This window comes from Cuculus canorus, chromosome 6, assembly GCF_017976375.1.
Source record: "Cuculus canorus isolate bCucCan1 chromosome 6, bCucCan1.pri, whole genome shotgun sequence".
In the NCBI taxonomy this organism is placed as follows: Eukaryota; Metazoa; Chordata; class Aves; order Cuculiformes; family Cuculidae; genus Cuculus; species Cuculus canorus.
Window position 1 is genome coordinate 7,525,830 of NC_071406.1, and position 12,094 is coordinate 7,537,923.

Here is a 12,094-nt window from a genome sequence, read left to right on the forward strand (position 1 = left end):
GTGGGTGGGGGCGTGGCGAGAGTGGCCGAGGCCGCGGAGGAAGGGTGGCGCCCGCTGCCTGTGAGGAGAGGGCGGAGCGGGGCTTGATGTGTTTGTAGCTGCTATGAGAGAGAAACGCCGTGGCTGTGATAGGTGCCCCTAACGCCGTGTTTGGTGCTGGGCTAGCAAACTCCTGGGCAAAGCACTCATCCGCTAAGCAGGTTGGTCAGGCAGGACCTGCCTTTCATAGAGTCGTTAAGGTGGGAAAAGGTCTCCGAGATCAATACCTGGAAGGGCTGTTTACAAGGGCATGTAGTGATAGGACATGGGGCAATGGGTATAAACTGGAGAGGGGCAGATCTAGACTAGACATAAGGAGGGATTTCTTCACCAAGAGAGCAGTGAGGCCCTGGCACAGGTTGCCCAGGGAAGGTGTGGCTGCCCCATCCCTGGAGGGGTTCAAGGCCAGGCGGATGGGGCCTTGAGCAGCCTGATCCAGTGGGAGGTGTCCCTGCCCATGGCAGGGGGGCTGGAACTGGATGGGCTTTGAAGTCCCTTCCAGCCCAAACCATTCTATGATTCTATGAGTTTCTTTACTGAAAGGGTTCTCAAGACAATAGCAGAGGCTACCCAGGGAGTTGGTTGAGGCCCCATCCCTGTAGGCATTTAAAAGACGGGCAGCTGTTGTACCTAGGGACATTGCCTGGTGGTGGACTTACAAGGGCTGGATTGATGGTTGGTCTCAATGATCTTATAGGTGTTCTCCAAATGAAACCATTCTGTGATTGTCCAGTCCAACCATCAGCCCAACACCACTGTGCCTATTGAACCACGGCCTGAAGTGTCACATCTACACGCCTTTTGAACACCTCCAGGGATGGTGACTACCCCTTCCTGGGTAGCCAGTTCCAATGCTTCACTACTCTTTCAGTAAAGAAATTCTTCTAATATCCAGTGTAAGTCTCCCTGGCACAATTTGAGGGCATTTCATCTCATCCTATCAGTTTTTACTTGGAAGCAGTATAACACTCCTGAACCTGTGCTGACTGGCCATGACCGCATGGTTATCCTGTAACCACTGGATAACCATGATCTCCCCCATGAGATCATGGTTATCCATGATCTGCCCCATGATCTGCCCCATGAGTTTCTCCGACACTGATGTCAGGCTGACAGGCCTGTAGCTCCTTGGATCCTCCTTCCTGCATGTCTAGTAGATGAGCACCACATTTGCTGACCTCCAATCAATTGGAAACTCTTACTGCACTGGGGTGAAGAAATGCAGCTTTCTCTCTTCCCTTGGGGAAAATACATAGCTCTACTAAATTCCTTCTGTCTTGAGCTCAGTCTGCTCAAGCAGATCTATTTCAATCTGGTTTAAGCCCTGTTGCAATGCAGCATGCAGGCAGCTCTTGCGGGTGCACACACACAGTACAGAGGAAACCTCAGTGCTTTATGTGTTTGGTTACAGATTTCAGCAGCAGCTTGAGATTACTGGATTCAGGGTCCAAAGGCTACAAAAAGGCACTTGTTATTATTTGAGTTCTGATTATCATGGATCAAAAGGGAGCTCCAAGTGCTCCTCTCATGTTGAGCATATGCCAGCAGTGCTCTATGGCAGTTCACCTAAAATTATGTTATAACCAGTTCTCTTACAACTTCAGGGCATATTTACTACAAGCAGTTCTATTACCATTTTCTAACTGGACCCAAAAGAATACTAACAAAACAGACAGAGCTGTGATGCAGCAGAGACAGATCTGCAGTAACTTTCCTCTTCTTCCTAACTGTAAATCATCTTTAAATTTTTGCATGGGCGGAGGAAATTTAACTGCAAAGACTTCTGTTGTAATTGGGAGCTGATCTTTGCCGTCATATTTTTGTGCCTTTAACAGTTTGAAAGTGCAATGTCTTACCTCATGGTTTAAATCAATGTGAAAAACTTGTGGAGTTTCGGTGTGCAACTTAGATTTTTCATTCTTTCAGTAGTTGATGGAAGAGTATTAAGAATGTCCTCGTCTGACTGTGTAATTAGAATTTTACATTAGCTTTGTTAATGAAAAAAAGGATGATGTAGGGAAGACAATATATGCCCCTGTCTTAAAAATCTTAACACATTGAGAATAAGTAGACTATCATTAAATAATGACAGTGCATAATGAGTATGATTTATGCAGGGTGTGCTCACTAATTAATTGCCATGCAGAGTTCTGCTATCACCCATTCAGTCACAGGTTAAGGTAATTAAATACTGTTCTTGTTAATGGTGAGGTTCCAGACCTTGGTCCCCAAAGATGTAACATTGCTTTCTCACTAACTTAACTTGTTTAATTCATAAAAAACTTGAATATTTAATCACATTAAAATGTATTGGAGGACTCGCAATATATTTTCCTTTTAAATCCATTTAAATGCATGGAAGTCAAATATGCTGAAGGAAAAGAATATTACATGAGAACAAAGCTGCCTTTCTCCTACTTTGAAATTTAATTAAAACAATCTGGTTAAAGCTATTTTGACTAGGTCTGTTACATGAAAACCTGATCTTTCCAGGGCCTAAGCCTGTGCGCTGCTGCAACTTCAACTTCCGATGTTGAGTAATTTTTTATGGAATACCTTTGGAGAAGCAATATAGTACAGATCCAAATGCAATAGCTAGGCAAACACATAATTGACCTGCACAAACCACTTTTTGTTTTGGGGTCTTTTTTGACACTGTAAAGAAGGACAAAGCCTTGTTAGTCCAGCAGAGGTTGGTATCGGCAGGTACTGCTGACGTTCAGCATCCTTCAGGTTCAGTCTGTGACATACGGACAGTTACAGACAGATTTTTTTTTGAGTGTTCTATGACTAAATGGAAGAATAGTGGCACCACATGTAGCCAGCAATTGACCCCATGAGACTGTAAGGGGTCATCAAGATTTTTCTGACTGGTGTAAGTCTTCTCAGGAAAAGGATGTCTGTGCACTGACTAGGTAATTGTGAAAACCCGTTTCAACCAACAGTCTGTAAAGTAAACCATCTTTCCGTTCCTATAGCAGGACTTGAAGGAGAGAGAATGTTTACCTTTCAACATTTGAAGTATCCAACCTTACATTTAGGAAGTAAGTTTTAAGAGTAGAACAGTAAAACACACTGTTGCTAAACACTGGTATTTATTTTGACAGTGATGCACAAATTGTTACCCTCACAAGTACATGATTTCTGCACCTACAACCATAATGCTAGAATTGTTTCTGATGAGTGCCAGTGGTGTAGGCAGCAGCTAAAGAGCACAAAACTCCACATGGACCTTTTTCAACCTATCACAACATTTACCAAGTGTTAGCACGTGTACCCGTAGTGCTGAGCTGAAGTGTGGTAATGCTGCAATTTTCATCAAGGGATAAAGGCAAATGTTGCCTTTTGTTGGCCGTCAACAACGTTCTGTTTAAATTCTGGTTTCAGATTATGTTTATTCAGTATAACAAAGGCCGAAATGCAATGGATAAAAGTCATAATTTTCTCAATTATTTCTTCCTGGGAATCAAGTACTAGTTACATGAGAGTGATTCTCTTTCAGAGATCCTCGTTACAACTGCAAGAGATGAAATCTCTCTTTTTTTTTTTTGCTATGAAAGCAGGGATTTCTGAATTGTTTGAAGACAACTTGAATCCTCAAATGCACAGAAATACCTGTGCGTACTCATTTCCAGTACCCTTGGTTTTATTTTGGAAATAACAGTAGACTGTAATTTGGTTGTCAGATTTATTTTTCATCTGTATAACCGCCCATGCAAATAGAAGGATCCATAAGGATTCAGCATTATTTCCAAAGTTTGGTCTCTTTAATATCATCATAGTTATTCAAACTGTTTTCTGCTAAGACCCAAAAATTCCAGAGCATTGCCAGCCTTGAGTTTATCCTGTAAGAACAAAACACATATATATGTCTGTGTGTGCTTAGCTTGTATTTTACTCAAATGCTTTTACTCATGCTTTAAAATTAACTGCTGCAAAGAGACTAAAGGGCTTCTTCCAGCCTCTGCAGAAATCCGTGCACTACACTGACTTTTCAGTCTTTTATCTCAGGTCTAAAACCAGAGGCGTGAAAAAGAGGGAGAAAAAAAGTAAAGATCATACCTTCAGGTTATTGTCAAAGTCATCCATTGAATCGATCAGTTTTCCAGGTTCCAGTTCCCCAAGTGGGAAAGGGTAATCTGTCCCCAAAATAACTTTGTCCTGGTAATAAAAAAATGTGCAGAAGTATGAAAGAATATAGCTGCAGGTGCTTTCTGGAATTTATAATAAACCACAGGGAATTAAATGTATGCATTGGAATGATTAATTACGAGAGCGAATGCAAAGATAATCTTTGGGTTCCAGCTTTCATTAGGAAAAAAACAAAGCCTGAAAACTATGACTGGAGTTTACTGGGTGAATTTAAGTTTGAAAAAAGTTATTTACTGTTTTTGTGATGTCTAACTAAAGTTTGCTCTATTTTTATTCTGATACACAGAAAGTTCAAAATGCAAATTCCAGGCCTAAGGGAATGATTATGTGGTAGTGCTCAGGTGAACACAATGCAAAGGGTAATTTCCTACTTGGACTGATTTTCTTGTCTGTGGTGCTGTAACAGAAAGGCATCTGTTGTTCTCCTCCACTACTTGTACTGCCTCTGTGAGCAGTTTGCCTAAAATGCAAGGATTAATCTTGGTTAAGTGTTGCCATAATTAAGTGGCCAATAAAGGGTACTCAGAATTCTTCCTTCTGGTTCTTGACTTACTTTTTGGATCTTTTTTTCATGTTCTTTGCATGCTCTGCAGTGCTGTGCACAGTCCAAAGAGACTACAAGACTTTTTGACACATATCTTTAAGAATCTCAGTGTGCTCTCTGTCAAACTCATAAAAGATGCTTGGATTTGGAATCTTCAGTTTGAAATTCTTGACTACACACCCACACGTAGTGACACACAGGGGCACAAACAAACTTGAAATTCTCTATATGTGAGAAGAACGTGTAACAAATAATACAAAGCAATCAAATTGTCTTTTTGTGATACTTTAAAAGCTGCAATGATTGCAATGTGATGATACTTAAAGCATAGTATTACTACAAACACTTAAGTAAATGTATTTTATTTCATTTAATTTAGCTATTATCCAGTGTAAGATAACAAACCCAAAATCTCACTTAGAAAATTTCATGTATCTTTGGAAGACTATAATTTTTTTTAAACGACATTGTCTTTAACTGGGATTGGCTGTTAGTTGTGCCTCTGAAACATGTAGCTGAGCATATGAGTGATGGGATAGTTGTTTCTGAAAGCAAGTCAGTGAAAAGAAAATTCAATAAAAATCTGTATGCATCATTCCTGTTATCAGAGATGAAACGAAATAGGCAGATCCTCAGTAGGTTCACATTGTTATAGTTTTTTTCACACTGGAATGATTTTTCCCCATTTTATCTACCTAGGATAGTGCCTACTGCCAACCCTCTCAATTTTATCAAAAGTCTGTTTTCCTTTAAGCTTCATCTCCTGGAGACAGGAATATTTAAAACTCACAGTTTTCATTTAAAATATATGTTTTTAAATGTCTCATGAATTTGAAGTCAAGCTCATGAATTTGGGGCACTTGTTATAATATTTGAAATCAGTTACCAATACTGAAATAGGGTGAAGGAAGCATATTTCAGTTATTTTATAAAATGATCTGGTTTTTTTGTGTCAAATGCTGTTTTTTTTTAAATCTTGATTTTTGTATGTCCAGTAGATGGCACCCCAGAGTTTCTAAAAGAACCTGTACACAACCTGATAGGAAATCCTAACTGGACACAGTCTATTGTTCTGTGCTCTATTGTTGTGTTGTAATTTATTACAGAAGCCTTGCCATAAGATTGGAATAGGAGAATTTATACTCCTGTCTGATAAATCAAGTGTGTAAGGTTAAGCAGCTAAATACATTTTTTATTCATAATATTCAATCTGATACCAAGTTATTTTCTTCAGTTATGAAAAATAAATGTATGCTATATATATTAAAAAAACCCCAACCAATAAACAAACTGGCTAAATAGAAGAAAATGGATTTCTACATACAGGCAAACGAAACCCAGTATTTGCCCAGCTGTTTATTAGTCAAGGTTAATTAAGCCAGGAGGGTTTGTACCTTCTTGTTTACATCTCCTATATACCAAAGCAGAAGGAAATCCTGCCCCCTCATTGGATTAATATATTTCAATTATATTTTTCTTTTCCTCTAACTTAAAGTGTTTCACAGCTAATCATGTGATCTATTAATTAGCAGTAAAATTCAGGGCCATAAAATAATAAGAAAAATTCAGAAGCAGCATTATTACTGTGCTGTTATACTACTGATATTAGGCTTTTCATGTATACCCTTTGAGCTTCACGTAACTGTCTATCAAATGAGGATTGATACCTGTCTTTAGCAAAGAGCTTCAGAGAATTCCTGTGAAGACTGCAGACAGATAATAATACTCTTAGTATAATAGACGAATTATTGTATTCTACCAGAGGATATCAACAAAATCATTTTTCCCTAGAGGTCTTACAGTTCAATACCTTAATTAGCATCTCTCCTTTTAGAATGAACACGTGGTTAATCATTAACCTCAGTGGAGCCTTCTACTCAACAGAACTTTTTTCAGAGTAATAGGGACCTGAGTCTTAAAATGAACTTCAAAGAGCAATGAGCATGATTTTGTCATCCTCTTATGTCAGCAAAAATTGTATTTGCCTTGAATCTCCCCTTCTTTCCTGCTCCTGGGATGCTTCTCAAGAAAAGGCCAGGTTGCTATAGCCAGTTCAGCTCCAACTTCTGGCAAGAGGCTGTTCTACCTTTGGTGACGGCTCTTGAGGAATCACCATGGGGAAGATTTTGCAGACATACACTGAATCATCTCATCCACTATCAACCCAGTCCTTTGCTTTTTATAACCAGCATCATTAGGGATTTAGTGTTTATTTCTATTCACTTCCTGCTACCTCATCATTGGGGGAGTGAAGGAATGCAGCAATTTTGAGGTCTTACAAAATCCTGTCTCAGAAATGTATACTTCTGCTTCCTTGAACTGGGACAGGCTCCAATCAACCTGCACCCAAAGCTGAGAAGGGATGGGTTAAATGCACATGACTCAGCTGTCACTGGATTTTAATATTCATAAGCCCAAAGCCAACACTTTACATTCTGGTGCCAGGTACTGTCTGTTCCCTAAGGACCTGATGCCATGTCTAAGCACATCTCCACACACCCCGCTGCCCTTCCTGTGCCGCTCTTAGCTGTACTCTAGAGAACTGTCCTATTTCAGGCCTTCAGCTTATAAAGTTACAGTGTCATCTTCAAGGTCCAATCACATTTGTTTTAGCCCAGCATTGATTTATCTTATATGTTTTATTCTGCCAACGCACGACTACACTGAAAACACGGCCACATTTGGTGTTTTTTAAGCATTTGACTCATCAATGGTATTATGTGAGAATATCAGCTTGCGCTGAGGGAATGTTTTAATCTTCATGGTTATAAAGTAAAGTTTGAAAATGCAATGTGCATGTTTTTTTTCAAGGATAAGAGGCCTTGGGCTATGAAAAAGACAAAGAAAAGGTACCTTTTCTTCAAATTCTCTCGAGTGTTGGAAGAATTTAAGTTTTTGAGATCTGACATGACTTTTCAGCACCAGGGTTTCACTTGATGTCACACTGCTTGAGCTCAAAATACTCAGAGGAGAATTAAAGAAGACACCAAGACCCCATGACACTGGTCAGATTTATTGTGTAAGAAACTGAATTTCAGAAGTCTGTTGACAAAATAAACAGGACACCTAAGAGGCTATTGCTGAGTGACTTTTAGATTATTGGGTTACAATCCATAACTTGTCTCTCCTCAAACAACTAAATTTCAGTTGCAAAGACTAATCATCACTAAGGGCCAGAGTCTATGTGTCTCTTCTTAGGAAGAAAGGTAAAGCGGTTACAGTTTAAGTGTGATGCAAAGACATCAGTTTCCCCCAACAGCCACAGCTTAGAGTGGTCTTGAGGTTCAAAGCTAACTTGTTGCTCTAAAGCAGAACTACTCTGAGACTTGCAAGGTAAATCAGAAAAAAAGTTAAGTTCATCAGCAATAGATTAAGCATCCTGTTGTACTTTCTCTCCTGCTCTGCTCTTGACATCTACAGTTCAGCTTAAGAGAATCAGACCAGAAAAAGAATCTTTGGGTCTCAACCATGCTGAGTCATACAGCTTCTATGTTACCAAGGTCTTTCTAACAATGGCAAAGCACATCACCCAACATTTTTAAGTGGAATAGAGGAAACAAGCACGTGATCTTGTCTCCTTGGCAATAAAAAAAGGAATCTGACCAACTACATATGGCAATTTAAAACTCAAGAGCTAGACTCATCCCTCTATACAATAATTGTGTGTAGAACGAGAATATACTTAGGATGAATATGGTGTAGATTTGGGAAGACTTCTCAGAAAAGGAGATATGTGAAGGCAAGTGCTGAGGTGTTACTCCGTAAGACTTTGGGTGTCTTGTTAAATAGAAGTACGCATCATGTCTGGTCAAATTTTTAAATCTATTGTAAAAATTACTTAAAGCCACTTGATTACTGTAGGCTACAGTCAGATTCAAAAGGTAACACATAGTAAAAAATCCTAGGCTGCTGACTGTGATGTATTTACTATTTAGAAGTCGCTAACAGAAATGAAAAGAAATCAGTGTTGGGCTAGAGCCCTAGTATTTTCTTAGTAACTTCATCCCTGACACAGAGATCTCTCCATCAGTGTTCACCAAGACTAGCGCTGCGAAAAACCTTCTATAACGTGTTGATATGTTTGGAAAGAACTTAGCAAGTGCTACCTGAGTTAATACTCACTGATATTATAAGAGCTTTCCAATACTAACAGCTTATTAGCAGATCTTTTGACAAGTAAACTGCGGTGGGTTTTAGCTCACTTGTTTCTAACAGAACTAGGCTGTGTGGCAGTTTGCAGATTTTATGGGGTTCCTGCCATGAACTGGTTTTTGGTTCATGGTGGATTTAAGAAAGAGGTGTTCCTTCTCCTCTCCTTAGAGCTGTAGTGTTATTGCAGGTGTACATACGCATACATTTTACAAAAACTTTCAAAAGTATTCTTTCAAGCCATAGTTGTGCCTTTGAATTGTTGAATTTTTTATGACTCTTCAAATACAAAGTTTTCCTAAAAGACACGAGACTGTAGGGATGCTGCAGACAGAAATCCAGTCTCAAAGTTACAGATTTCCTGTGCAGCCCAGACTGAGACCCCATGGATTTCAAAGGGTCAATACCTGGGCTTAGAGTACCAAGACAGAGAAAAGCAGTAGTTTCTTCTGCGTTGTTATATTTGGCTGGCCCAGGCAAGTCACTTCCGTGCCAGTTCTAGTACAGATTTATTGCAGTAACCTGTTCGAACTGCAAGAGATGAAAATGGGAAATCAACATCTCAAATACTGTGTTCAGTTTTGGGACCCTCACTATAAGAAGGACATTGAGATGCTGGAAAGCATCCAGAGAAGGGCAACAAAGCTGGTGAAGGGTTTAGAGCAAAAGCCTTATGAGAGGCGGCTGAGGGAACTGGGACTGTTTAGTCTGGAGAAAAGGAGACTGAGAGGGTTGTAGCGAGGTGCGGGTTGGTCTCTTCTCCCTGGACAAAGCGAAATGGCCTCAAGATGCTCCAGGGGAGATTTAGGTTGGATATTAGGAGGCATTTCTTTACTGAAAGGGTTACCAAGCATTGGCAGAGGCTGCCGAGGGAGGTGGTTGAGTCACCATCCCTGGAGGTGTTTAAAAGACGAGTAGATGTTGTACTTGGGAACATGGTCTAGTGACGGACTTAGCAGGGTTGGACACAATGATCTTAAAGGTTCTTTCCAACTAAAACCGTTCTGTGATTCTGGGAGAAAGAAAACATTTGGCTTAGCTGTCTTTGTGAACATTGTTCATACAAGAGGCACTGATGACAGCAACAGCCTCATATGTGAGAAAGCACTACATGAGCCTAGAAACTAATGTATAGGAAACAGGAATACAGTAGTTGAAACAAGAAAGTCACTGTCAGAGCTTCCATTTCTTTTTTTGACATCTGGTAGGTGTCTGCTTCTAGCTGTAGAAATTCCATGAGTTCCAAAGATTAGGACACAAATACAGGTGTCTTGTTGATTTGTAGCAATACACTAGAAGCTGGCATGAGTGATGCCGTCTTCAACCTTTTCCTAAGTGTTTGCTTATAAGAAGGAATTATTTGAGTATTTATGGATTTTTTCTGTCCCATGCTCTGCCTGATTTAAACAGGTTGCTAAACTACAAAGATTTCTTTACTCTTTAACAATTAAAATATTTCTACAAACTTATGATGTTCAACATGTTCTCCAGGATTCCCTCAAAGACTTCCTTGATTATTGACTTTTTTCCTGCTTGTAACTTCCCAAATGAGAATACAATTTGATTTCTTCAGGAATACACTTGAATTTGAAAATTCAGCCATTTGAAAACAAGGCTTCAATTGAAGCAGTCTTTGCTTGCAGTCCCATCCCCAACAACCCAAAGCAAGGAATGACCCTCACAGAACTAAGGTTCACAGTGCATGATTTCCTGGATTAAAGCCACCATGTCTATAAATTCATAGTAGAAACATTATTAGAAGCATGCCAGTTTATAATAGCTCAGGTTCTGATTTTACTGGGCAAAGATGCTGTCTTCCCTTTTTCTTCTTTTCTCCTCCTTTTGCTCTTTCATAGAGAAATAAAGAAAAGCTCACCTGCTGCTGGAAGCGTTAAAACTCACCTCTCCTATTACACTTGTCAGCAGCCTTAGAGCACCACGATCGTGGACAAGAGAGTCTGTATAAAACGAGCCAAGGTATTTTCTTGGATCCACCTTATTATCCACTGCACACAAATCAGGGCGCACATTGAATCCATGGGAGATTCGCCCCACTGTGTATGGATAAGCTCCACCTGCAAGAAGAAATTTTGAGTAACAGAATCTGAAAATACACAGAAGGCAAAAAAAAAAAAAAAACCACATTATCCACAGAGGTCCATAAGTTTTACTGTTGGCTATTTAGAAAGTGCTCCACACCAGCAGTTTTTTATAACTTTCCCTTCACTGGCTTCTGTCTTTTTTTTCTTTCCCTGTTTCTTCACTACTATGACACCCAAATTCCTCCTGCTGCTTCCTCATCCCTTTCCCCAAACCATCTGCTGTCTCCCTTTCCTCTTTATTTCCCTTAAAGGCTTTTGTAACTGTTCCAACAGGGGCTGAAACAGGCGACGGTTCATACCAGCAGCTGATCCAGCCAATATTGTCTTTGGGGTAACAGTCACAGTACCCAGCTGGTGGCAGGCTCAAAGCGGCAGCCCTGTCAGCTGGCACACCAGAAAATGCGACTATACCATGCTCAACTCAAGACCACATAGCAAATCACTTACCTCCATGTGCAAAGCAAACCTTCAGCTTAGGAAATTTTTCAAAAATTCCTCCCATAATCATGGAGCAAATGGCTATGGTTGTTTCTGTCGGCATGCCTGAGAGCAAAAAAAGCTTTATTGTACGAGAGCTTTATTTTTTATTTTCCTGTTTGAGTTTTAAATGTTTTCATCATTTTCTTCAATTAGCCTTGAGCTTACTGAAAAAATAATGGTCACGTTTTATTTCTATTAGGAGAACTTTTAATTAACTGAAATGAGGACAGAGGACTGGAGCTAAGATCTTCTGAATTCTATGCCCAGTTTTTATCTTACACCAGCAGGACAGTTTACAGGCAGTTTGGGTATGTCCTTATACTGGGTTTACATGGCAAGGTTTTGGTAGAGGTAGGGCTACAGGAGTGGCTTCTGTGAGAAGCTTCCAGAAGATTCCCCCATGTCTAATAGCACCAATGTCAGTCCACTCCAAGACACACCTGCCAAGGCAGAGGCCATCAGTGATAGTGGCATTGCCTCTGCGACAACATGGTTAAGAAAGGGGGGTGGGGGGGAACTGTACAGCAGTAGCCAGAGAAAAGGAGCGAGAGCATGTGAGAACATCTCTGCAGACTCCACGACCAGTGCAGAAGGAGAGGGAGGAGGTGCTCCAGGCACTGGAGCAGAG

At 40.2% G+C, this 12,094-nt stretch overlaps 1 protein-coding gene across 4 annotated transcripts in view; it reads right to left on the bottom strand.

Moving 5' to 3' along the window:
• Window positions 1-3,154: 3,154 nt before the first annotated feature.
• The window catches only part of ACMSD (aminocarboxymuconate semialdehyde decarboxylase), a 28,417-nt gene continuing 19,477 nt past the window's right edge, over window positions 3,155-12,094 (bottom strand). For all 4 annotated transcript variants that reach the window (XM_054070416.1, XM_054070414.1, XM_054070415.1 and 1 more), the window contains 4 exons: window positions 11,434-11,529; window positions 10,787-10,959; window positions 4,102-4,200; window positions 3,155-3,884 (listed from right to left, as the gene is read on the bottom strand). In XM_054070416.1, coding sequence (XP_053926391.1) covers window positions 3,822-3,884; window positions 4,102-4,200; window positions 10,787-10,959; window positions 11,434-11,529 — 431 coding nt within the window. In that variant the 3' untranslated portion in view covers window positions 3,155-3,821. The remainder of the gene's footprint in view (window positions 3,885-4,101; window positions 4,201-10,786; window positions 10,960-11,433; window positions 11,530-12,094) is intronic.